At 40.2% G+C, this 26,315-nt stretch overlaps 1 protein-coding gene across 2 annotated transcripts in view; it reads right to left on the bottom strand.

Annotated features, from left to right (window-relative positions):
- LOC113054931 (synapsin-2) overlaps nucleotides 1-24,225 on the bottom strand; it is a 113,303-nt gene extending 89,078 nt beyond the window's left edge. Inside the window, exon 1 of one of the 2 annotated variants that reach the window (XM_026220738.1) lies at nucleotides 23,325-24,225. In XM_026220738.1, coding sequence (XP_026076523.1) covers nucleotides 23,325-23,686 — 362 coding nt within the window. In that variant the 5' untranslated portion in view covers nucleotides 23,687-24,225. The remainder of the gene's footprint in view (nucleotides 1-23,324) is intronic. The other variant, XM_026220737.1, reaches the window with a different exon arrangement.
- Between the last annotated feature and the right edge of the window lie 2,090 nt (nucleotides 24,226-26,315).

The following is a 26,315-nucleotide window of genomic DNA, read 5'->3' as shown; positions in this document are numbered from 1 at the left end:
GCTGAGAGTAAACTGGCTTGGAAAGTTAAAAAAATTAAAATACATAAAGAGTAAAAACTTGTTCTTTTTAAAGGATAATTGATTTTAATATATTTGAAGGGTGACACATAAAGCCTCTATACACAGCTGAAGTAATGTATTTGACCCAACAACTAACCATTTTAAAACCATTTTTGTACATGATAGGAAAAAATAGTAAGAAGTGATTTTACATTGAAACCCTGCATCAATAAAGACAGCGTCAGGACGTCCCTTAGTAAAAACAGCACATTTCCCACCCAGTTCTCCCCCTCTGAAAAGAGCAAGTGGTTTGGCGTCAGCTTCCCAACAGCAGATAAGAGAGGGACACTAATAAGAGTCGACTCCTTTGATCCTGCCATGTGACAGAAGCAGCTGACATCATTTCTGTTTCTTTTTTGGTAAAACCACCCCAGCTACCATAAAATATGGGGCTGATACATATCTGCAATGTACACATTTACAATACATGTTGTAAATAGCAAATACGCTCATCAGTACATATGAAAAGAATGTGTAATTTGATGGGAATGAAAGTGCCAGTGACATTGCAGTTACGCTGCCAATAAATCATTAAAGTGGGGGTGAAATGCTCGTTTTCACTCAATCTCCTGTTAATCTTGAGTATCTATAGAGTAGTACTGCATCCTTCATAACTCCAAAAAGTCTTTAGTTTTATTATAAGAGAAAGATAGTCTGTACCGATTTTTCCCGGAAAAACACGAGCGTCTGGAGGCGTGACGTGTGGGCGGAGCTAAAGAATCACGAGCGCGAGTAAGCTTTTGCGTTGAGAGCGTTTGGAAGCTGTGACATTACCGTGAGGAAAAAACATCATCCTAAACAAACCATGGCTTACAGTCAGATTCAGCGTTTATTTATGATCCAGAATCAGATCCCGAGGCTGAAACTGAACGAGAGCAGCAGCAGCAACGACTCACTCCGAGCAGGGCTCGAACCCGGGTCTCCGATGGGAGGCGGACGCACTAACAAGGAGGCAGAGATATTTGAAGCAGTTTTACTCACCGCCTGCGGTTCCAACACACGATCGTGACCCTTTTTCGTTGGGACTGCATCATCCTTAAGAAATAAACGATACGCAAATCCGTCGTCAAACTGGGCCTTGTTTGTAAAACAAGCATCTTCGAAATGCAGGGAACAAACAAAAACACTTGCACAACTCCGTTGATGCTCTGTAAAAATAAACTCCATCCACTGGTCCCTTAATGCTGTTTCTCTTTTGGTAATCTGTGCAGGGTTGTCTTGCCCTCGCCACCAAAAACACACTTCTTCCGGCAGAAGTGCCTCAGGACCCATATAAGGAAATTCCGCTCCATCTAACGTCACACAGACCCATACTCGAAAAAAACATAATAATGGTTTCTTTAATATTAATTTGGCCAGAAATAGCGGATTCCAAAACATGAGATCACAGAATGTTTCTATGGTTACCACAGTTTCAATCATCATCGCTTTGACAAACCATTTTCTATGGAAACCCATTTCCGCCACTTAGTAAAAAATATGAATAAATTTAATTCCGACTTTTTAATTTCACAATTATGACATTTTTCTCATAATTTATTTACATTAATTTATTAAATTATAACTTTTTTTCTTAGAATTTCATGTTTACATCTGGCAATTCAGACTTTATACCATGCAATGTAATAAGTCTGAATTGTGTGATGTAAACTCGCAATTCTTTTTTCCCCTCAGAATTGGACTTCATAACTAACAATTGCAAGGTTATTTCACACATTTCTGACGTTATGTAACACCCCACCATCAGAGGGAGCCCTCGCCGAGGGAATGACTGTTACCGCTCCATCTGCTTCCTCTGTGGTGTCTTCCTGTTTGACAGCCAGATAAAGATGTCCATGCCAAACAGGCCTTTTCACAATATTGTTTAGCTGTAGCAGACTCTTCTAAATATTTTCCATGTTTTCCATTGTCTAGTTTCATTGCCATTGTTTTGTTTATTTTGTTACTTTGCACTGCTCTCTTGGGTTTCGACCTTGGACTGTTGTCTTGTGTTTTTGTGGATGTTTTGCTGCCTGCTCTGACCATCGCCTGTTTTGGGATTACGCTTTTGTCTTGCCCTTTGATATTACTGTTTGCTGGTGCTCGGACCTTGCCTGTTTTTGAGTACGAACTGTTTTAATTAAAGCTTGTATTTGGATCTACCGCTTTCTTTTTTTAATGAGTGTTGTTCTGAAACAACTCTCCAATGCAATGCAAGCCCTTCAGTTCTGTTAAAGCTACTCCATTAGTTTTGTGTTTTTATGTTTAATTCATTGCAATCAATGTAGAGAATAAAGTTGCTCAGAGCAGCTGAAGTGCAGTCTATTCAGTGCCTTTAAAAAGTACATCCAGTAATGAGAAGCTGCTAACAGTCACTATGTCTGCAGTACGACCAACCAACATGTATTCGTATCTTCCATTGAGAGATTCTGGGCTCACGGTTGAGAACAAGGGCACAGCATGTACTTCCTGTCTCTAACAGCTGCTGAATTTATAATGACAGTTTTGGGACAGTGCCTTTAAAGGTGAAACGTTTAACAGTAAAGAGTTTCTACAGCACAGACTCCAATTATCAGACCTGCAAGAGTCTTCTTCGTGCTCAGCGTCTGTTGGCCGTTCTGCCGGCGGTTACCTCAAAGTGTTAATGAATCATGACACCAGCACACACCAGCATGTCACTATCTGAGGGTACGCATATTTATAAACACAATATGATAATATGGATATTTTACTGGGGTTTAAAGGCTTTAATGATAATTGTTTTTGTCTGACTGTCATTCTGTTTGTTCATTCTGTTAATGAAACGCAAATCTTGATGCTTTGGCTTCTTTTGGAACAATCTTCCTTGCTGGAAAACAATATATATTAACAAACGTACTTTTTTTTTTGTCTGAAATGTAAATTAGGTAATAAATTATTGACAAAGACCCACTGATTAAATACAAATTAATGCATAACATAAAGTATTATCTCTTTACATCTCACAAATTTTCAATAATTAACAGGTTCAGTTGTTCAGGTTGATAAGTGTATATATATTTTTCCACTTGAACTATCAAAATCAGCTTTTTACATTACTGATAACCATCATAATAATGCTAGTGGTAGAATAGAAAGCCACATGATGAATCAGAGTTCATCCTAAGTAGCCTGTTCATGAAACACCATTAGGGAAATAACAAAATAACTGAAAATGCTGTCACAAAACAAGGTTTTCTGAGGACAAGGATTTTTAATTTCTCTAAAAATTGCAAATTTTTACTAAAGATTCATTGCTTAATGAAGATTTTGCTCAGAAACAGAAAAAGCCATTATTTTTAGTTAACCAAGCAGCATCTCTGCGAATAGCAGCGTAATTAGTTGAACTACTGATTAAGTCCAGAAGATGATCGAACAGCCTCTTAAATGGGCAGGACTTTGAAACACAAGAATAGATGAAACAGTGATTGACTAAACAGGCAGGGAATTAGCTGTCTCTGCTGCTGCACACTGAACGCTCAAGTTAGACACCCACTGAATTCAAGTCTAAATGCATTTGCTTTGATCTTTATAATCATGTTTCTCGTTTATTGGCATTGTGTATTTTTGTCATGAATACGTGACATCTGTGCTTCCTCACAGGAGCCAGTGCACAAAGCTCTGTCTGGTCAGAGGATGACCCATCGTCCATTAAGTAAATGGGATCACCAGGGCCAAGACTGCTACACAAGCCTACAGCAATAGATGTGCATTAGGCACATTATTTCCTTAGGAATTCATTACATGATGTATCTCTTTTCAGTTGATGTTGAAATCCATCATTATGTGGTGATCTTCTGAAGTCTTGAAGCTGCTCATTTATATTAACATGCCAATATTAATTGTGATAGGCTGATATTGCACTGAAAAAAAGTAATCAGCCGACCACAGCGAAAGACCCTGGCTGTGTTGAGCACCGTTACTGATCTGTATTTGTCCTTCACGAGTGTACAGTAGACTTCGTCTGAAACAGAACGAGTAATGAGATGTCGGCCATTTGTCATCCACATCACGTGTACATCACATGACTGATTACGCAACGAATCAAATTTTTATAGAAGTTTTGTTCCGCTTTTATATTTAATGTTTCTTTATGAATGTGAAAATCATATTCCTTTTTCTGCAACATTGCTGTGACAGTGCTGATGAAAACTAAAGAGATAGGTTGACAACTTCAACAGGCTAATCTGTTAATGGTACATGTGTAATACTGAGCTAACAACAGTTTAACATTAACACTTCCCAGAAGTCCGTGGTTCAGAAGTGTACTTGGGATGATTTTGATGAACTAGTTTTGCAATGTTCTGGAATGTTCCAGAAAGCACTAGAATACTACAGGATATTACGGAATGTTACAGCAACTTCTAGAATCTTCCCAAACATCTTAAAAAGCATGCAAAAGCTAATCTGTTCTAAACCAGTGCTTCATAACTAATGCTAAAATTTTACCCAAACTAAATATTTACAACAACAACAAACAAAAAATTCATTTTTGTACTGTCAGCACTGTCTCCGCTGTCTCTTTAGAGGAAACCTATTAAAAGATATCAGATGATTTATCTTCATTCAGTCGCTTCTGTAATCTCAGTTCTGTAGAAAGTGTTTTTCTGCTCCTGTGATGTGTCTGTAACGCTCAGAGGCTGGCAATATTAAACATCTTCAGACACCTTACACCCGTGGGCATCTGATACGGTGTGATCGGGGAGCTACATGGCATACGTGGGAATGAACTCAAATTCCTGGCGTTCCTGAAGGTGTCCTAGTGTGATGCTGGAGATCGGTCAGGACGGCTTCTAGCAGGAGAAGTGAGGTGTTCCCGTGACTACTGTCTCCATGGTGATTTCTCAGTGATGGAGGCTGTATGTGAGCATCTCTACATGTGTCTTTCAGTGGTGTTTTATATTTGCTTCGACATTACCCTCTGGAATCTTGCAGATCTCAGAGAAGTTTCAAATGGCATTTTCCTGCCATTAACAATTGTGTATGAGCACAAGGTAAACAGAAATGTTAAAAGCTAATGCATTTCCTGATTGCAAGTAAATGAGCCCCAAATGAATAATAATACAGTCTAAGACCAGTCTGACTATATTTCCAGAGTAGTTTATAATCAATGGGGCAACTATCAGGTGTCAGTGTCTGCTGTATTTGATTTAAAAAACAGGGATCCATCAAAGTCTGGTCATGTTTGTGGAAGTGAATCCTGTGGACGCGCCAGAGGAATACTGGAGAAATGTTTTGTGGATGGATGAGACCAGAACAGAACTTGTTGGTTTAAATGAGAAGCGTTATGTCTGGGAAAAGCTTTGAAACATGGTGGTGCTAGTATCATGGTTTGGGACTGTAGTGCTGCATCTGGTCCAGGACGGCTTCTTATCAGTGATGGAACAATGAATTCTCAATTACACCAGCAACTTCTGAAGGAGAATATCAGGACATCTGTCTGAGAACTGAATCTCAAGAGAAAGTGGGTCAGGCAGCAAGAGAATGACCCCAAGCACAAGAGTTATTATACCAAAGAATGGATAAAGATGAACAAAGTTAATGATTTGAAATGGTGCGTCAAAGTGAGGACCTTAATCGAACTGAAATGTGGTGGAAGGAGCTGAAGCAAGTCCATGGGAGGAAACCCACCACCATCGCAGAGCTGAAGTGCTTCTGTTCGGAGGAACAAGCTGTTGTGCAGGACTGATCAGCAGTAACCATTTACATGTATTTATAAAGCACAACTAAACACTACCGTTGACCCTAACAAGATACTGAAAGCTAAGATTCACATACATCTTCCACTTACAGATATGTAACACTGGATCATTTTTTCAATGAATAAATGAAAAAGTATTTTTTTGTTATTTTTTTTATCCTTAGTTTGATTGGATTTTCTTGTTTTTAAAACTTGTGTGTTTTGGGTCCTATTTATGCAGAGATATTCTAATGGGTTCACAAAAAGCTCTAAAACATAGCAGTTTTCTGTCATTAATTGTAAAATGTTGAAGTTTATTCATAAACATATTTTCACACTGAATCCCAAAATCAGTGTACATTTGTTTAAAGACATCTTTGTATCTTAAACGCAGTATGTACAAATCTGATAAATGCACGTGTATGCTTGTTTTAGCTCTGGAAGTGTCACAGAGAAATCAGTTTGTAACTAGATTCCTCTCTGAGATGGATATTTTGGTTCAAGTTTGCTTTAAATCTTTATTGAATAATCAGTGCTGCCATTTTTGCACTGTATATCTGACTGTGATGCTAGTTTATATCTTCACTGGTTCACTTTGGGTATTTTTAAAAGATAAAATGAAGCAATATGGTATATATATGTATATATATTCCCAGTCCTAGATTCTGCAAAAGAGACTGCAAGCTAACGTGCATCTTCCATTCTATATAAATATATATACATTTCAATAGTTTAGCATGTCAACAATCAGCCATTAGTTTTCATTGTGTGGGAAACACCAGTCATGGCCAAGTTCTTTATGTTTGTATATTTTCTTAATGAAAATGCTCCAGTGTTAACCCTACTCAGTTAGTGTGGTCTAATATCCTACACTCATGGGCTGTAATGTGATATGCTTATTTTGGAGGGAAATTTGGCAAGAACCGGAACCGGTCTGTTCTTTGCTATTTGAGGACGATGTACTGTTTGTTTGTTTTATTGCTGGCATTAGTCCCATGAGCTTTTGAGATAATGTAATTGTGCTACGAAGTTTAAGTAAAGAGGACAAGAAGAAAGTTCAGGCACACTCTAATAAAACCCAGCTGTGTGGTCAGTAGGCATGTCCATCCCATGTCTGTAACTGCGAAGCAGAGATGTGAATTAAATTAAGACTCCATCGATCCTGACTGTCCGAAGACTGGCAGCTTCGATGCCAAAATACACTTCGACATGATTATCATCATTACAGTCTATAAAGACTGATTAGGTTTGCCTCTTGAGATGTATTTAGCCTTCTTCCTTTTAGTTTTTTACTGGTTAAACTGTCTCTGGTATTTGTATATGGACAAGAATATTGAATTCATTGATCAGCAGTGATAAGTGATGACCTGCAGTTATATATCACCGTTGGTGTTTCAACCTGGATCAATCCGGATCTCAGAGCAGACCAGACATTTACTATTACAAGACTTTAACGGGCAGACAGCTGTAAGTAAGCTGTTTATAGGTTGAGTCCCCTGAATAGTGTAAAGACTATGGATTCAAAGGAAAGTTTTGTTAACTTACTCATCCTCAGGCCATCCAAGATGTAGGTGACTTCAGTAAAACAATAAAGAAGATTTTTAGCTAAATTGTGGTCCTTGGTGATTCATGAAATGCAAGTCAGAAGTTACTGTCACTTTGAGAGTCAAAAAAGCATATCAGGTAACACAAAATTTACACTTGTAGCTCCTGACAATGGAAATATTGAGGTCTTATGAAGAGAAATGATCGGTCTGTGTAAGAAACTGAACATTATTTACACAATTGTTACCTGTAATACAGAGCCACAGGCAAACAGGAAAGTCTCTGTGATTAGATTCTGTTAGCTGGTTCTTTTGGACGATTTGTTTCAAAACATTGGTTCCAATAACCGATATATCTGTCTATGTATCCACCAAACCGCATCAGCTACCAGCCAGACCAGGCTTAGCAACTACCAAAAGCATAAGTCCATTCAAACTTCTGACATTCTCAGACAACATACAGTAAGATTTGTTACCTTCATACTAACATTAAAATGGTTTAACAATAAGATTCCAGTCAACGCAATGCAACAAAAAGTTTACCTTAAAGAACTTTTCCTTTCTAATTATTTTACAGTTCCATTCGGCTGCATTAGTGACACAGAAATTATTCACTTCAGCTTTAAAACACCAATCTCTAAATTCCTTTTAGAACCAGTGGAATCCAGTTGTTGATCCACAACACAGCATTCATACTGATGGATTAACCTTGTTTTAGCAGAATCCCGAGTCTCATTTAGCGGTCAGTATCTTTTGTTTTGAATTGGTTTCTGATTGGCTTTGTGAATGCGTTTTTGGCCAATAACACACGTCTTTGTGATGGAATGATTGGGTTTGCCATGAGTCAGAAGTGTTTTTACTGGAATATCACTGAAGGGCATCAGAATGCATGCAGTGCTAGCCAATGACTTTGCAGTCCTCTGGAGGGCAATTGTTAGGCGGACATTGTCCCCGAAAAATATTTGATGGCTGGCAGGCCAAAGACAGAGTCTATTTAATCCAGGCCCTGTGGAGCCGCTGTAAAGCATGACAGCACAAGCTGCTCTTCATAATTCAGCTCTCATTTAGTGCAAAACATAAACTGGATTATTAGACCTCCCATCTGCACTCGACTGCATGACAGAATGACTTTACACTTCACCAGCAGGTGAAGCAAATGATTAGCTCAATTTCATTATAGCGAACATATAGAAGAATATTTAGTAGTAGATGCATATAGTAAAGTGTATATTGCAGTAATTGTCTTATCACTGTGTAGAACACCTTTGCTGGAGTTTAGGTTTGATTTTGTCATTGGTGGAAAGATAAGAGCAGACAACACCCGCCTCCCCATCTCATCATTTTTGCATTTGCATTGAATTTACTTTTGTGATAGACTTTCAAACACAGTTTCAGGTCATCGAAAGTCTTTATTTATAGCTATGGTGGCTAACATACTCATAATTCATACAGAGAGCTTTTTTTATCAGACTATAATTACACAATTTTGATTATGTAAAACCAATAATAGAAGCACTTTTAAAGATGTGTTCTTTGTATTGATTGACTACTCAAAAGAGAATAAAATATAACTTAATTAATGTGTGTTTCCTGCTAGCTACAATTCACAATCGTGAACAAAGCAAATCAAAACTGTATCTCAATATTCATTTTGTGTGTCCTTTTTAAATGTAAATTTATTTATTATTTTTTTACTTGACAACATACAAAAACAACCACAACCTCCACCATCATGGTAACTATAGCTCCGAAGTCATGATCTGAATCAAATGATTCGTGATACACAATTCAACAATTTGATTGGAGCGCTTCGAAACAGTGAATCATCTTGCACCTTTGTACCTTCTTTAGCCCTAAAGGGCGCAAATTAGTACCTTATATATTGGTACCTAAATGGTAAATATTAGTACCTTCTGAAAGGGAGCCAACCTTTTGTCTTTTTTTTTTTGAAAGTGTAGCCGTAAGGCTGCAGCTAATCAAGCAGTTCAACTAACAGGTAACAATTAAAGAAAATCAAAATCCCAACGAAGATTGTAACAGTGCTTTTAAACAGCAGTTCAATATGAAGAAATGAATACTGAGTTGGAGACAATGTTGCCAGTTAATTTCTCAGTTTCCGATCTGCCAATGAAAATAGTGTCCAACAACATCTGCCGCACACAGTATTAGCATTTCCATCTCCTATGATTCAGCTGAGTCAATGATTCAGTGACTCCTTCATGAAGACATGACTTTTGACTGAATTCATGAAGTCATTCAAAATAGCTCCAAAATGAATCAGACAGCCACCCACCACCACAAACTGGCTTAATGGTGTAACCTGCAAAAAGGATCACTGAAATCCCCACCACTGATCCACAGACTGACAGTCTGGACCAATGCAGGCAAGTGGGCTTGCAGAAGAAGTCCCTGCTTGCAGATGCAGTTTCTGGATGTGAGGACTCATTCACAGTCGTGTGCTTTTGCTGAAGTGAGAGTCTTAATGCATGGAGACAACACAGGACTTTTCATTACATATATAAAAAAAGATCCAATCAAATAAGAGTCAAAAGGTCTGCCCTCATATCAGTGCTGAGTACTGTCTTCGGAGCAGGTTCAATACTTAGACACGTCCTCATTATATCCGCGGTAGAGATCTTAAATACACCTTAAGAAATGAGCACACCTCATTACTGAACGTCCATCACAGTGTTATCACTCGTCATCTTGGTTTTACAGATACAACAGGCTCAAGTCATGACTAAGAGAAGAGCAAATTATTAATACTGATTTAATCTATGAGTGGACATTCAATTAAGAATAGGAGGTAAAAAAGAATTAGACATGCAAGCTAAAGAAGATGATTAAATTCACCCAATCCTGTATATTAATTGTTAACTGTTTAATAATATTTTAATATTTTAAACCTGTGTTTTCCATTTTTAGCATCCATAGACTTCAGTTTCATATGATTCTTCAGAAGTGATTATAATATGCTGATTTGCTGCTCAAGAAACATTTCTAATTATTATCTATGTTGAAAAAAAGATGTACTGCTAAAAGGTGCCATGAACTGAGAAATTAAAATTCCCTTGATCTTTTGACATACTACTATACTAAATTTTACTATGGAAACAGTCAGAAAGCATCCAATACTGAAGAAAGCCAAAATGTCAGCTTGTGGAATGTGCCACATTATGATGTAATAGTGTGGCTAAACCCCGCCTCTGCAGAGCCTGTTTCTAAAGCACTGCCTGTGTAGCCCCACCCACCGATTCTATATCATTTCCTGTTTAGCCCCGCCCATCGTTTATACATCACTGTCTGTTTAGCCCCGCCCGTCTGTTTAGCCCCGCCCATCGTTTCTACATCACTGTCTGTTTAGCCCCGCCCACCGATTCTACATCATTGCCTGTTTAGCCCCGCCCATCGTTTCTACCTCACTGTCTGTTTAGCCCCGCCCATCGTTTCTACATCACTGTCAGTTTAGCCCCGCCCGTCTGTTTAGCCCCGCCCACCGATTCTACATCATTGCCTGTTTAGCCCCGCCCATTGTTTCTATATCACTGTCTGCTTAGCTCCGCCCACCGATTCACACATGTAGTGTAAACAATGAGAGAGGCAAATTCAGGTCTAAGCAGAAATCAAATTATAAAGATGCTCCAAAGACAACAAGACCACGTGCAGTGCCAAGATGTGCAAACACAGTCTTTGCATCCCCTTCCTTCTGATCCCAACATTAATGACGTGACATACAGCCAAGTAAAGTGACCCATCCAAAGTGCACACACACAGCAGTCAACGCACACACCGTGAACACACACGCAGAGCAGTGAAATTAGGAAAGAGTAGATAAACTTCATCTGAAATGAAGATCCTGATGGTCTCAGTAAGAACTTTTACCATGGATTCATTTACAAACAAATCACAATTCGACACAGGAATTTCAGAAAGACTGAAATTAAAATTCGATTCTGTGTGACTATACTGGATCCGACAATAATGAAAGTTACAGTTGTTATTACGTGCTCACTATTACTCTGTCTATTATAACAGATGGTTTGCCGTTTAGTGAGTATTTATGTGTTTCACCCTAAATCACATCAATGTCCATCTGTGAAGGATGTAGGCTGTCAAACACACAACTGTTAGCCAATCACAGCAGTGGGTCTAGGACCTCAGACAATCATAAAAACGGTAGTTTATGACCCGTTTAAGGATGATTTGAAGCCTTGTTACAGTCTCTTTTTTAGGATTCTTTTCTGAACCATTTGAAGAATAACATTTCTTTAACATGTATTAATCATTTATTGGAAATGTTTTTGTTTGAACTCGAGTTAATGCATTGTAGTAGCACTGATTTCTTTAAATAAATAACAAATCCTAGTAATCCCAAAACTTAGAAATATTAGTCAAACGTAAAAAGTGTGAGAATCAGCCGCGGTCTCCTCCAGATTGTTCTTCGGTGATACTGATACTCTTCCCTGCTTGTCTTTCTGAACAGTTTATTAGGCCTGTCACACTGAAATATTGAAGTTTGTCAAAGATTAATCTCTCTTTTCTCTTAGGATCAGTAATCTTCTTCGGTTTATTTCTGGTTCACTTCACATTCACACAGACAGGATTTCCCCAAGCACTGAAAAGACTTTGCATCAGTGATGTGAGACTGCTTTACAAACATTGTTTCTTCCACCAAACCACTGTATTTCATTTATTCTCTCTCTCGTTCTCTTTCTGCTTTCATCTCAGAAGGTAACAACACTCATTAACAATCAAGTGTATGCAAACTTCTGAACGGGCTCATTTTTATTATTTTTTTGTGGTTTACTAAGCCTTTTTAGAATTTTTGGCATTTAAACATAACGTATTGCGTAACTTGTTTGAACTGCTGTGTGTATTTCCCAGTGATGTCTATGTATGTTTTCTCTAATGTGATGAGTGCTTATTTACACCTCTGAAGGACATCGTTTTTATCACGCTGTGGAATGATTGCTTCAGCCGTGAGAGACGTGACAGTATGCTGTACATTATGTGAGAGGTTTCCACTCTCAAGCGGCTCAGAGAGTCACACAGTGTTTGTTATCCGAGTACAGAGTGAAATCACTGACCCACACTCACAGCGCTTGCTGAGAAAGCTCACAACTCACACCCGGAGTCACTGACAGATGAAGGAAGAAATCTGCTGAAAATGTTCTGGTTCATAGAGCTTTCGAACACTTTTAAACAATTCTCACGGGACAAACTAAAACAAAACTGCATTTGGATTTAATGACTATCCAAACTGTAGCAACAGTGTATTGAACAGTAACAGTTTTCCAAACAAGCTTTTTTTCAAGGTATTTCACATTAATCATAATAAAATAAAAAAATCCTAAATAGGACCTAAAAATCTTTTTTGTGCTACAACAGTTTCCATTACTTTCACCATCTGACACTTGAAGACCTATGTTTGAAGACGTCTCTGTTTCCCAATGTGAAGGGGCACAGAAGCGCTTCTGAGGTGTCTTTAGACAGACAGCTGCTCAGAGGGGACATAACTGCATTTAAACACATTTTTTTAATTAACTGTAAACTGTACATTAAAATGTGAAGATACCAGAAAGCTGATTGTGTTTGAGTGTGATTGTGTGTGTGTTTGTCCCATTATTTCTCATAATCTCCGCTTGCATAAACAGTCATGTTCAGTGATGCACTGCAGGATGACATCACACACACACACACACACACATTCAGAGAGAGAAACGCCAGTCCACGGCCCTGAGTGTCTGTCTCTGAACTTTCATCGAGGACACATCTATACTTCATGATGCTTTCATATTTGACATCTTCAGAGAAGAAGGAATGGAAATCAGCTCTTAATTTCCAACATCAGACAGCATCAGTCCATTTCTGACAGTACTGAGTTACAAAAACTGATTTTACAAGGTTGTTTTCTCAATATTTATTTTAGTTCAACGTTTTCTTCAAACCAGTTTTGTTGTCCACCAGATGGGAAGAAATCAGAAGATTAGTCACTTAGTAGCAGCACGTCTTTCAGCACATGATTCGAGGAATATTCATGTCTGGATCATAACCGCAGCAGGATGACACACGTGCACACACACACGCATGCAGGCAAACGCACACACACACACACACACACACACACACACGCACACACACACACACACACACTCAAGCTCATTTCTTTTAGGACCACACCACTAACACTAACAATTACCAAATACATATTACATTATTCATATTACAATATCTGTAAATGTTCTGTTCTCTTTTGTTTTTTTGGGGCAATGCATGATTGTTCTAATCACGTTTATGTAGGAGTTCTTGCCAACATCTGTCAATGTCAACATGAGTGTCAGGCTAAGATACACAGAACGGTGCTAAAATTAGATCAACTTGTCTATTTAAATCATTTCAATGCAGAATCCTTGACACTTGATGCAACATTTTATTATTTCAGCAACACGATGGATAGTAGACTAAATACAGAATATCAGATCCTTTTCTGTTCACACAGAGCATCTGCTGCCTTTCTTACACACTGTTTTGACCATATGAACACAAGTGAATCCCACTGACGCGTGTCGAGGCCTGTGTGTGTCCAGACAGGAAGGCCTTCAGCTTGTGTGTTAACTAAAGTTCACAATGGGATTTTTGATTTGTATTTATTAGTTGTTATTGCAGCTTGTCTGTCTTCAGACAGGAAAAGCTATGTGCTGAACTGAATTCCTTCTGAATCAAATCTATGACTGTCCATGCAGGATAATCAGAGTGAGCTGATGGCTTGCCCCCAAAATCAAGGGCCCCTAAAATGCTCTTCATGCAATTGAATCAGAATCAGAATCAGAAAGAGCTTTATTGCCAAGTATGCTTACGCATACAAGGAATTTGTTTTAGTGACATAAGCTTCCAGTACACAGAGACAACAACACACAGAAAAAAAAAGAGATTTACAAATTGGCAAATAAATAAGTGTATAAACAATTGTGCTATAAATGATAATGGAATAGGATTGAGTGAGATGCGGGAATGTTCTAGGATGGAGGATTAACAAATAAATATAAGGATATTGCACATTTATAAGCATAAGTAGGGAACATTTAACTGTTCATGAGGTAGATTGCCTGGGGGAAGAAACTGTTCTTGTGCCTGACTGTTCTGGTGTTTGCGGCTCTGAGGCGCCGGCCAGATGGCAAAAGTTCAAAGATGGGGTGACTTGGATGTGAGGGATCCAGAGTGATTTTCTGAGCCCTTTTCCTCACTCTGGATGTATACAGTTCTTGAAGGGTGGGCAGGGGAGCACCAATAATCCTTTCAGCAGTCCGAACAGTTCTCTGTAGTCTTCTGATGTCCGATTTTGTTGCTGAGCCAAACCAGACAGTTATTGAAGTACAGAGAACAGACTCAATGACGGCTGAGTAGAACTGTTTCAGCAGCTCCTGTGGCAGGTTAAACTTCCTCAGCTGGCGAAGGAAATACAACCTCTGCTGGGCCTTTTTAACAATGGAGTCAATGTGATTGTCCCACTTCAGGTCCTGAGAAATGGTGGTTCCCAGGAATCTGAATGACTCCACTGCAGTCACAGTGCTGTTCATGACGGTGAGTGGGGAAAGTGCAGGGGGGTTTCTCCTGAAGTCCACGATCATCTCCACTGTTTTGAGCGTGTTCAGCTCCAGGTTGTTAAGACTGCACCAGACAGCCAGCTGCTCAACCTCTTGTCTGTAAGCAGACTCAACACCGTCCTGGATGAGGCCGATGACTGTAGTGTCATCTGCAAACTTCAGGAGCTTGACAGAGGGGTCTTTAGAGGTGCAGTCGTTGGTGTAAAGAGAGAAGAGCAGTGGGGAGAGAACACATCCCTGAGGGGCACCAGTGTTGGTGGAGCAGCTGTTTGATGTGAATTTCCCCAGTCTCACTAACTGTTGCCTATCTGTCAGAAAGCTGGTGATCCACTGACAGATAGAGCTAGGAACAGAGAGCTGGGTCAGTTTGGTCTGGAGGGTTGTTGGGATGATGGAGTTGAATGCCGAACTAAAGTCCACAAATAGGATCTTCACATAAGTCCATGTTTTGTCCAGATATTGCAGGATGAAGTGCAATCCCATGTTGATTGCATCATCCAAGGACCTGTTTGCTCAGTAAGCAAACTGGAGGGGGTCCAGTAAGGGTCCAGTGATGTCCTTCAGATAACCCAGAACCAGTTTTTCAAACGACTTCATGACGACAGACGTTAGAGCCACAGGCCTGTAGTCGTTAAGTCCTGTTATCTTGGGTTTCTTTGGGATGGGGATGATGGTGGAGCGTTTGAAGCAGGAAGGCACTTCACACAACTCCAGGGATCTGTTGAAGATCTGTGAAAAGATGGGGGCCAGCTGGTCAGCACAGATTTTCAGACAGGCTGGTGTAACGCCATCTGGGCCTGGTGTTCTTCTTGAAGACCCGGCACACAACATCTTCACAGATTTGAAGAGCAGGAGGTGTGGAGGGTGGGATTGCAGGAGGTGTTAATGGTTGTGTAGGGAGATGGTCAGAATGGGTGATGGGAGTTTCAAATCTGCAATAAAACTCATTCAGGTCGTTAGCAAGCCGTTGATTAGCCTCAGGGCAAGGGGATGGTGTCTTGTAGTTTGTGATGGCCCTCAGTCCTCTCCAAACTGAAGTTGAGTCGTTGGAAGTAAACTGGTCTTCCAACTTTTTAGCGTAGGTCTTTTTAGCCACTCTGATCTCTTTGTTCAGTGTGTTCCTGGCCTGATTGTACAAGACCCTGTCCCCATTTCTGTAGGCATCCTCTTTGGCCTGACGAAGATGTCTGAGTTTTACTGTAAACCATGGCTTATCATTGTTGAATGTTAAATAAGTCCTGGTAGGAATGCAAACATCCTCACAGAAACTGATATATGATGTTACGGTCTCTGTGAGTTCGTCCAGATCGGTGGTAGCAGCTTCAAAAACACTCCAATCAGTGAGGTCAAAACAAGATTGTAAATCCTGCTCTGCTTCATTAGTCCATCTTTTTACTGTCCTTACTACAGGTTTAGCTGATTTTAGTTTCTGCCTGTAGGACGGTATAAGATGAACCAGAAGGTGATCAGAACGTCCCAAAGCTGCTCGTGGAACAGAGTGAAATGCATCCTTTATTGTGGTGTAACAGTGATCCAATATATTACTGTCTCTGGTGGGACATGTAACATGCTGTCTGTATTTTGGCAGTTCACGGGAGAGATTGGCTTTATTAAAGTCCCCGAGAATGATTAAAACAGAGTCCGGGTGTTGTTGTTCTGTCTCTGTGATCTGATCAGCGAGTTTCTGTAAAGCTGAGCTCACATGCGCTTGCGGATGGATGTAAACACTGACCAGAATGAACGAATGAAACTCCCGCGGAGAATAGAACGGCTTGCAGTTAATGAAGAGTGTTTCGAGATTTGAGCAGCACGTCTTCTTTAACACAGTTACATCTGTACACCACCGTTCATTGATGTAAAAGCATGTCCCGCCGCCGCGCGATTTCCCCGTTGATTCTGCGTCGCGATCCGCTCTAAACAGCTGAAAGTCCGGCAGATGGAGCGCACTGTCCGGTATGGTGTCATTCAGCCAGGTTTCCGTGAAACACAGAGCAGCAGAGTGAGAGAAATCCTTATTTGTCCGGGAGAGCAGAAGGAGTTTGTCTGATTTGTTGGGTAGAGAGCGGAGATTTGCCAGATGGATGCTAGGGAATGGCGTTCGAAATCCGCGCTTCCTGAGTCTGACGAGCGCTCCCGCTCACTTCCCCCGTCTGCGCGTCCTGAAGCGCAGGAGGTTTGTGAGGTTTATCATTTTATAATCTATAAATGGGATTCTGTAATTCTTGTAAAAAAAAAAAATTCTAGCATGGAATAAAAACATAAAAAGAGAGATTTTGAGATATGAACTGAACTAAAAAGACACAATTACCATGCTGGAAATATGCTTCCATATTATACTGGACAAACTGTGGATGAGAGACAAAAATGTTCTTAAATAAAACATATTTTAAACTTTAGAATTATTCCTTTTATCATGAACTGCACAGGACAAGCGATACAATAAATAGGTTAGTTCACTGTGAGGTTAGTTGGCTGATGGTTTCTCAGTAACAGGAATGTGTTTGATCTACATCACACATCACATGCTATCTCTGAACACTGCTGTCTGCTGGAGTAGGCTACAGATTCCTATTGATTCAAGCTCTTTCCAGAAGATCATGATATCATGGCTAATGCACAATATTGCATCACTAGATACACCGCTCATGTTTCATGTGTCAGTACTGTCAGATGATGGCTGTTTCAGGCTAATGTCTGTTCGTTTGGCTTTAAAGAGGACGAGCCCAGCAGAACGAGTCTTCTCAGAAAGGAGGAGAGATCGGTTCAGCTCATTTATTCATCACAGATCCCTCTGAGGACAGTCTAAACACACACTCAACATTCACATAGACTAGCCTAGAATACACTAGAGTAGACTATATAGTAACATAAAATATATTCTCTAATCATATTTTTTTTTACCCTTTTTCTTTTTTTTTTTTGAGAATATATTTATACATTTACAAATATATTTTCAGAAATGTTCATGTTTCCTGTAAGAGCAGGTGCAGCCATTTGTAAACTGAATGTGTCTGGCTTCCACCTCCAGCTATTTTTAGCTGCACAGAACAGCTCAGTGTGCTTCTTGATACTGCAAACTGCTGTTTCTTGTGTTTTTTATTTGAATATAATTATAAAAACACTTGTAGTGTTTATCTTTACTGCATGTTGTACAGCGACTAATGAAGCGGAAACCTCACACTTTCACAGAAAACAGCTTACATCAGACTGAAAAATAGGGGGGATACAAAAGTGGCCAAAAAATAAATTTACTAAAATATATTTTATACCTATATATTTTTTGACATTTGCATATTTTTTAAAGTATATTTTAAATGTGTGTGTGTGTGTGTATGTATATATATATATATATATTTATATATATATATATATATATATATATATATATATGGACTGAAATATATAAATTGGCAAATATTTTAAATGCTTTACTATATATATATACAAGTGCATCTTGTTGTAATAACTGTATTTTTCATTCATGATTTGGCATTTCAAAGGAACATTTCAACAGAAAAAGCATTATTCATCACACACAAAGTGAACTGGCACTCATAAACAACTTTATAACAGTGAAAGTGACAAATGAGAGTCGCTTCTGCCTCATGGTGATTACAGGCTTGCGGTGGCGTCTGCATGATTTGGGACAGAGCCTGTGTGTGTTATAATGACATGACTCCCAGCTCCACAGCATGAGACACCAGTGAGGTTCAGACTAGTGCTACAGTGACCCCTACAAACACAACTCCTCATGTACTGCAAACACTTTAAAGAGACGACCACCACTTTCATTCCACCGACTCGAAACATTCTTGCAATCTGTCTAAACTTCATCATGCATGCAGATGCTCATATGAGCAAATTAGTCATTCAGAGAACAAATGTTAATATTGAACATGAACAGTTTACCGAGGTCCAGACCTCACAGCATAGAAGAGAATGATTCGACAGCTTCAGCCAATCAGAATCAAGCGTTCAAGAGTGGCGTGGTTTATAGATGTGAGTGTGTGTGTGTCTTCTGAATGTTCACTACAGCATCTATGTGGAATAAACTGCATCATTTAGCACTGTTCATTGACCACATCTGTTGAGAAACTTGGGAATTATAACTTTTTACAGAAGTGAATTCTAAAGAGTAGAGTGTGTCATTCTTTTTCCATTTTTTTTGTTGAAGAAAACTAAAGAAAACAGTTAATGTTATTGACGTTTTATGAGTGAGGAAGCATGTTTGCTGGTGGATAATCTTTACTAGTGTTGATTTGAGACGTGTGCCCAGGGTTTTTATTGTGAAATGAACTGCTGTGCCACGCTGAAGGTAGATCATGAGAAATGTGGAAACAGCTCTGAAAAAGTGAGAAATGTGTAGAAATATTGAGAAATGTGTCCTATAAACAAAACAAAATAAGTAACATCCTCCACTAATCACAAATTCACACAATATTATCCTCATTTCTGGACTTTTGTATTGTATTCAATGACAATCACACGTTTGTAGCTGTGTCCAAACCCTGTATTTAGTGACTGAGAGCTGAACAGCACATCATTACTGTAGCAGTCATCTGTTATTACACAAATCATGTATTCAGCATTCACAACTGATTCTGACAATGACTGGACACAAATACTGTTTTCCAGATCCTTTGGTGTCAGTGAGTGTAATATTGATATCAATCACAGTCCTCCCAATGAGGAACCATTAAAACACTTATATTAAACATTAAAGCCATTTTGTAATCGTAAATCTAATAAAGAAAAAACCTCTGGGCTATGATTTATTATTCATAATGTTTTTGATGAAACAATGTGAAGTGATTTTGGTGCAAGGTAAAACTGGGAGAAATCAATCCCTAAACAGTGAAAAAGTTCAAAAGAGTGTCTAATAATATTTCTCTGGATATCTGTCAAAGCTGGAGAATGAAAACGTTCAGCAAACCCTCTTTAGCGTTCGGAGCAATGTCAATGCTGGACAATGCTGGACTGAGGCCTTGGGTTATTAATGAGCATCAACAGCCTCATTAAACCAAAACCAGCAGAGGACAAACGAAGGAAGATATGTTTGATTTATTAATAAACGCTTGACTCATACTGTTTGATTAGGCTCTAAATATCACTGTAGGACACAACTACATTATTATTATATTATATATGAATAGTTTCTCTGCTCAAAGTGCTACAGAAGCAATTAGCTAATCCATATTTCACACCTAAAACAGCCTGGTACAGAATTACAGTTTTATCATTGGTTTAGCTCTAAGTAATGCATTAGCTCCTAACCAATCTGTGCTACCTGTGAACTGAAGAGCATATATATAGACGTTAGATGAGCATGAAAGCAGTGTAGCTAGCAGCTGAAGCATGAGCTGTGTTTGTGTTGTTGTTCAGCAGAGCAGGGCAGGACATGAGGCGTTCGCTGATTGAGTTTGGATGCTGTAGGTCAGAAGACATGATTCAGTTACACTGCGGTTGATATTCATGAACACAGAGAAACACCTGTGCTTGGCCAGAGAATGAGCCGAACGCTTTCAGCACTTCTTTTGGAGCTATTTTTACTGACAAAGATCAAATATATAATCTAACTGGACCGGTGTTTGACTAAAATATCAGTTTCTCAATATTATATTAACTCTTTCCCCAGCACTAATGGAATTTTCCGTCTTTCTGTGTTTTCACTGTTATACAGTAGGGGGTGCTGTTACGCATCTCCTGAACGAGTCTGAAAAGAGTGGCTCAAAACACAGCGAAGAAGAAACAGAAACAAGTGAGTGCATAAGCAGATGAATATGTAAAATCATCATCAAACATTAAACAGCATATAAATGAAATCTGCCTAACGTTAGAAACATTGATGCAGGGAATGGTTTAGGACTGCGACGCTTTGGATGTGTTCATGGAAGTGACTGACTTCATCTGTGTTTCGATCTCTGTTCTGAATCCAGATGTAGTCTTCGACAAAACGACATTTTCTCAGCTTTTTTATCAAAATGCTTTTTTTTTGATGAAACAATGCATGTTTTGTTAGAACGTACAGGCTCTCTTCTATCTTTTGACATGTTGCATGTTCAGATATTCAACAAATAATTCTGGGGGCAAAAAAAAAAAAAAGAAAGAAAAGAAAGCACTGGCAGGAAAGTAGTTCATTCTTTCATTGATCCACTGTACTGCAATGCTTCACTCACGTTGTGTGATAGTACTGAATACCCCAAATTCAGCCATGAATCCCATAACTGTATGCTGAAATGTAACTTTCTGAAAACTCTGCTCTGATTGGTCAGCTGACCCAGTCTGTTGTGATTGGTCCACTCTTTAGAGCGTATGTCAGAAATGCTGCGCATCCAACACAGATTAATTTGTGATGATGTTTCTGCAACACTAGTGTTACATAACCGCATGTTTCACACCAGTTCAAAGTGAAATGTCCAGTGATTGGCGCTGAAATACATTTGTAATACCCGACCGTGGCCATGTTTTCATTACGTCGTTTCAGATACGCAATGATGCATTTTTATTATGTTGCTTCAGTTGCTATTGTAACCTTTTTACAGAAATGTATGTAGAGGCACATATTTCTAATAAGCCTGGTTAGCAATAAATCTTAGCTTGATAAGACTCTGTAAACAGCATTATATCTACAGTAACTACTGTGTTACTATTAGCAGTCAATACAATGTGTATTGCCCTCAACATGACAAAAACAGACTCTCCCCAACAGAGCAACATCACCCAACTGTTTCTGAGGACTGTGGGGGGGAATTACACCGTTGTGTAACATGATGATGTAGCTACATCACAGACTGCAAACAAAGCTATATTACTCACTAAAGGAAAGGCAGAATCAACAAAAGAACAATAAGTGCCCCTTAACATGAACATTATTGCAAGATGAAAAATAAAGATCCTGCATGACGACATTTTGCTTTCACGGTTATAATAGCATCCTCACACACACTGCAAGCACACACCGTGCACAGATGCAAGCCTCGGGCTCACTGTGCTGATTCACCATGTCTCTTTTCATTACTAAAACACATGACTGGCCTTATACTGCTCTCTCTGGATCCTCGAGGGCAGAACCCAGCTCCTGTATCCACACATCCCACTGGGATTTCTCCCTTCGCTGAAGACTAGCATTACACTAGTATTTAGCAAAAACACAGGCTTCTCCAGATTCTTGATTTTTTTAATGAGCAATTTAGGGAAATAAGGCAAATGGTGAAGCATGTCATTTAGTGCCGAGGGAGACTCTGGGAGAAGCACACAGTCTAAGGGGAAACAAAGCTTCATCTTTGAGGACTGGCGGATCACACAGAAGATGGAAGCAGATGGTTATGTAAGCTTTTGTTTGTGTCTTCCACACTCAGAGTGTTAATGAAGATGATTTCCAGACCACATAATATTAAGCTTCCACTTAACGCCAGGACTGACCCTCATTCCTAAATGTGGGTGATCGTATGAAATGTGCAGGGATAAGTTATTATTATAAATGTTTTGATCACAAATAGATTCCTGGCAGAAGCCCAGTGAGATGGGATTGACTGAGGACAATGTCTGTGTCATTATTCGCTGCACATCTCCTGGCACACGTCTTAAGCCTCACTCCTTCTGTGGCCTGAATATGTGATGTGCTACACCCTCCGAACCGCTAAATAAACTGAATTTACATGAAACTCTTGCAAAAGGAAATGCAAAGTATACACTGTATGCATGTTTCTAATTAGGCTTGCTTTTATTACAGGAGAAAGCAATAGCTTCTTAAGTCAGTCCCATCAAGCCTAATGAGTTCCTCCAGTCCAGGAAAAATCAACAGTACCCAGAGGAAACAGCGAGATCACATGCTGACCCCCCGGAGGAACGCCACTCAAATATTCATGCTTGTAACTAGGGGCAGTAAGGTGTGATTCCTCTACTCTGAGCATGTCTATTACGCAAAGCCTGTGAATAATGATCTGCGCTGGTCTTCTGGAGCGTGTGAATTAAAAAGACCTAAGCTCATTAATGTAATGCACCCTGAACATTCATCAGGTGCATTTGGACAGGGTTTTTCCAGCGGTGCGGAGCACAGCAACGCAGCAGGCGTTTCATAACCTACAATTAGGATTGGCTTGGTCAATACTACCAAAGATAGCTAAATTACAGATCACTCATATTCTGCGTAGTCTGACCTTTCATCATCAGTGATAGCGTTGTCATTGATGCTAGTCATTAGGACGAACAAACACTTAGCAGCGATGCATCTCAATCACAGATCACAATTCATGCAGGCATCTGCTTAAGACGTGCATAAAAGAGACTGGTGGTGCTGTCCAAAGACCAATCAACTTCTGACTGAGGGGCAGCAAGTGAAGAAAACAAGACCCTGACATAGACCCCTAATCAAGTTCAGTTCAAAAGCATCATCTTCCATCTTCCTCAACAAGTGCGGATCAGTGCAAGTACACTCACCACTCGTGTTGGGGTTCGTCGATGACCAGGAGGATCTTGGACTTCCTCGACACCGCCGCAGGACTTTGCTCCACGAGTCCCGCAGAAGCGGCGGTCTGCTTCACCACGCTGGTGATGGAGCTGAAGAACCCTGAGCCGGTGGACTGGGCGGGCTGCGGTCGTCCCTCGGGGGCCGGGGGAGCGGTGGGGGACTTGGCCGCAGGAGCTGTGGACGGGGCAGGGGTCGGTCCGGCCGGGGCTTTGGTGGCAGCTGTCGGAGGAGGTGGTGGAGGTGGCTCGGGTCTCTGGAGATCAGACATGTAGCCGTTGGGCAGGTTAGCGATGAAGCTGCTGTCAGAGAGGCGACGGCGCAGGAAGTTCATGGCTGGTGAAGGTTAAAGCGTAACTCGGTGTGCTCTGGGATTCACAACTCTTCTGCTGCTTCTCAGGGGTGCAGTGTAGATACTGCTGCTGAATCTCTCCGTTCCTCGCTTCACTGACAGCTTGAGATGCTCCCGCTCTGCCTCCGCTCCCTCCCTCGCTCGCTCTCTTCTCGCACGCTCCCTTCCCCCAGTCCCTCTCCAGCTCCTGCATCATCACTTACGTGGCTGTAGTGTGCTGTGCTGCAGATGCTGAACGGGCTTCAGTCGATGTGAATGACAGGAGGGGAGCTCTCCTCCTCCAGCTCCGGACTGACCCGAGACCCCGGGCTGGCAGCGCTGGGGATGGAGGAATCGGTCTGCAGATGGTGGAGACACGCGTCAGCTCGGCTCTGTGGGGATCTGTGAGCGTCTTCCAAGCATTGATCCTCTGCCATCGTTTATTCAGTGATGCTCTCCTGAATACAGGAGCTCGATGTGTCAAGCCATTACTGCAGAAAATACAAACAAACTGGAGGCTGGGGAATGGTAATCACGATCACCAGTGGCATTTAACACAACCAGGCAAAAGAAATGTCATTATTACTGATTAAATTCAGCTGGAGCAACATGAGGTATACCCATAATACATTGTGAGGGTCAGGAATAGAAATGATGACTGTGTCCAAAAATATGAAGTGAATGTAAACGTATCAATATTTCTCCATGACATGCATACTTTCAGAGGCTGGTGTTGACAAAGAAAAAAAAAAACATAACACCCTATTAATTGCTTAACAGCATGGTTAAAATGCCCCTTCATGTCTGTGTTTACTAAAAGTATAAATCTATTCTCTGATATCTTTGTATAAAAATTATTATGGGATGCATATGTGCTATAAGTCTTATTGTGTGGCCTTGCTTTATTAGTGGTGACTGTTGTGAGAATTAAACTTCATCACATAATTCAGAGACAGCAGCAGACAATGCTTCTGTTAAGCTGACAGCACTATAGCAGACTGCTACACAACACTCAGAACAACCTAGCAACTGCACCAACACCATGGCAACAGCCCACAACATCCTGGCACCGCAGGGAAACCTGTTAAAGGAGGAGGGCGAGAAAGGGTTAAAGAGATGTTGACTCATCAGATGTCACCAGTTTCTCTGGCTAAATCAGATGAAGATAAGCGGGAGAAGACAGCACAACATCGAGTGCTGCTGGAGCATATTAACACACACAGATTCACCATTAGCCTAAGATCGTACAAAACTGTGATGCAGAGGAGGTGTTGAAGATTCATGCACACACGACAGAGAAAAATGAGCGCATGCGTTTTCATCATCATATATTAATGAGGCTTTAATGTCTTGTGTGAGAACAGGTTTGGAAGCTCTTATCTTCCTATAAGTGATAACCTGGATAACCTTCATTAGCAACACTGTAAAAAATACTGTTATTTTGCGTAATTTTAATGTTGCTCTCTGGGAGCTGACAGTAAAGCGTGAGACTGTGTTGTGTTTGAGGAAAGAGCTCAGACTTCATCTTCAGCTCAGTGCTTTAACCCTCATTTACTGCTTTCTAATCACTCACTCACCACACCATCACTGGTTTAGTAGCCTTCAGTTTCAGGTGAGCGTGATTTCACCAAGTACATGTTCCTGGATCAACAGTACAAACAGAACAGAGAGATACCTGGTTTAGAGTTATAATCAGGGTTAGGTTCTTCTGCACCCTTGTTAATCAGCTATCATTTCACACTGGTTTTAGGACTAAATTATGGGTATGGTTATGTTTAGGGCTAGGGATTGGGTTAAGTCTATATTTTTGGAGAATAATGTTGATCCTCTGGTCACTCTGTTTGTATCTGCATTAATATCCAGCATGATCTGTGATGCATTCTGTGTTGTGCTGAGCGTGTCACTCCTGACCAATCAGTGCTTAAACCTTTAGTGCTCTCTAGTGGCTCTAGGTCAGAACACAGTGCTGACACACACACACACACACACACACACACACAGAGCGAGACACACACACACACACACACACACACAGAGAGAGACACACACACACACACACACACACCCCTCACTCACACACACACAGTCTCACACACACACACACACACACACACACACAGAGCGAGACACACACACACACACACACACACACAGAGAGAGACACACACACACACACACACACACCCCTCACTCACACACACACAGTCTCACACACACACACACACACACACACACACACACACACACTTCCACATATTCACTTCCTTCCTGTCACACGAGGCTGTCACTTCCAGGAAGCATGGTGAAGACAAACCCTCCCAAACACATGTCATTTCCCTGCTACTAATCAGTGTTTTATTTTGTTGACATTATGATAATACATTTCTACATAACCATGAAGGTCTCTAGTATCATCCAGACAAATCTAATCTTCCTGGAGATCTGTAGTTTGTGGTATATTTGGTCAAAGGCCCAAGCAGCATCTATAGTTGCCTGGTTGTCAGTACATATCATGGAGAAACAGAGTATACTGTGTTAAAAAAGCTTTTTTTTCTTTCTTTTTTTTTATGGGATGAATTGCTGTATAGGTTTTTTCTCCCTTTTGTAAGCAGCAAAATATTGAGGCTCCTTT

Source organism: Carassius auratus, chromosome 36 (assembly GCF_003368295.1).
Source record: "Carassius auratus strain Wakin chromosome 36, ASM336829v1, whole genome shotgun sequence".
Classification (NCBI taxonomy): Eukaryota; Metazoa; Chordata; class Actinopteri; order Cypriniformes; family Cyprinidae; genus Carassius; species Carassius auratus.
Note: the sequence above shows the minus strand (reverse complement) of the source record. Positions and strands in the feature narration are given on the sequence as shown.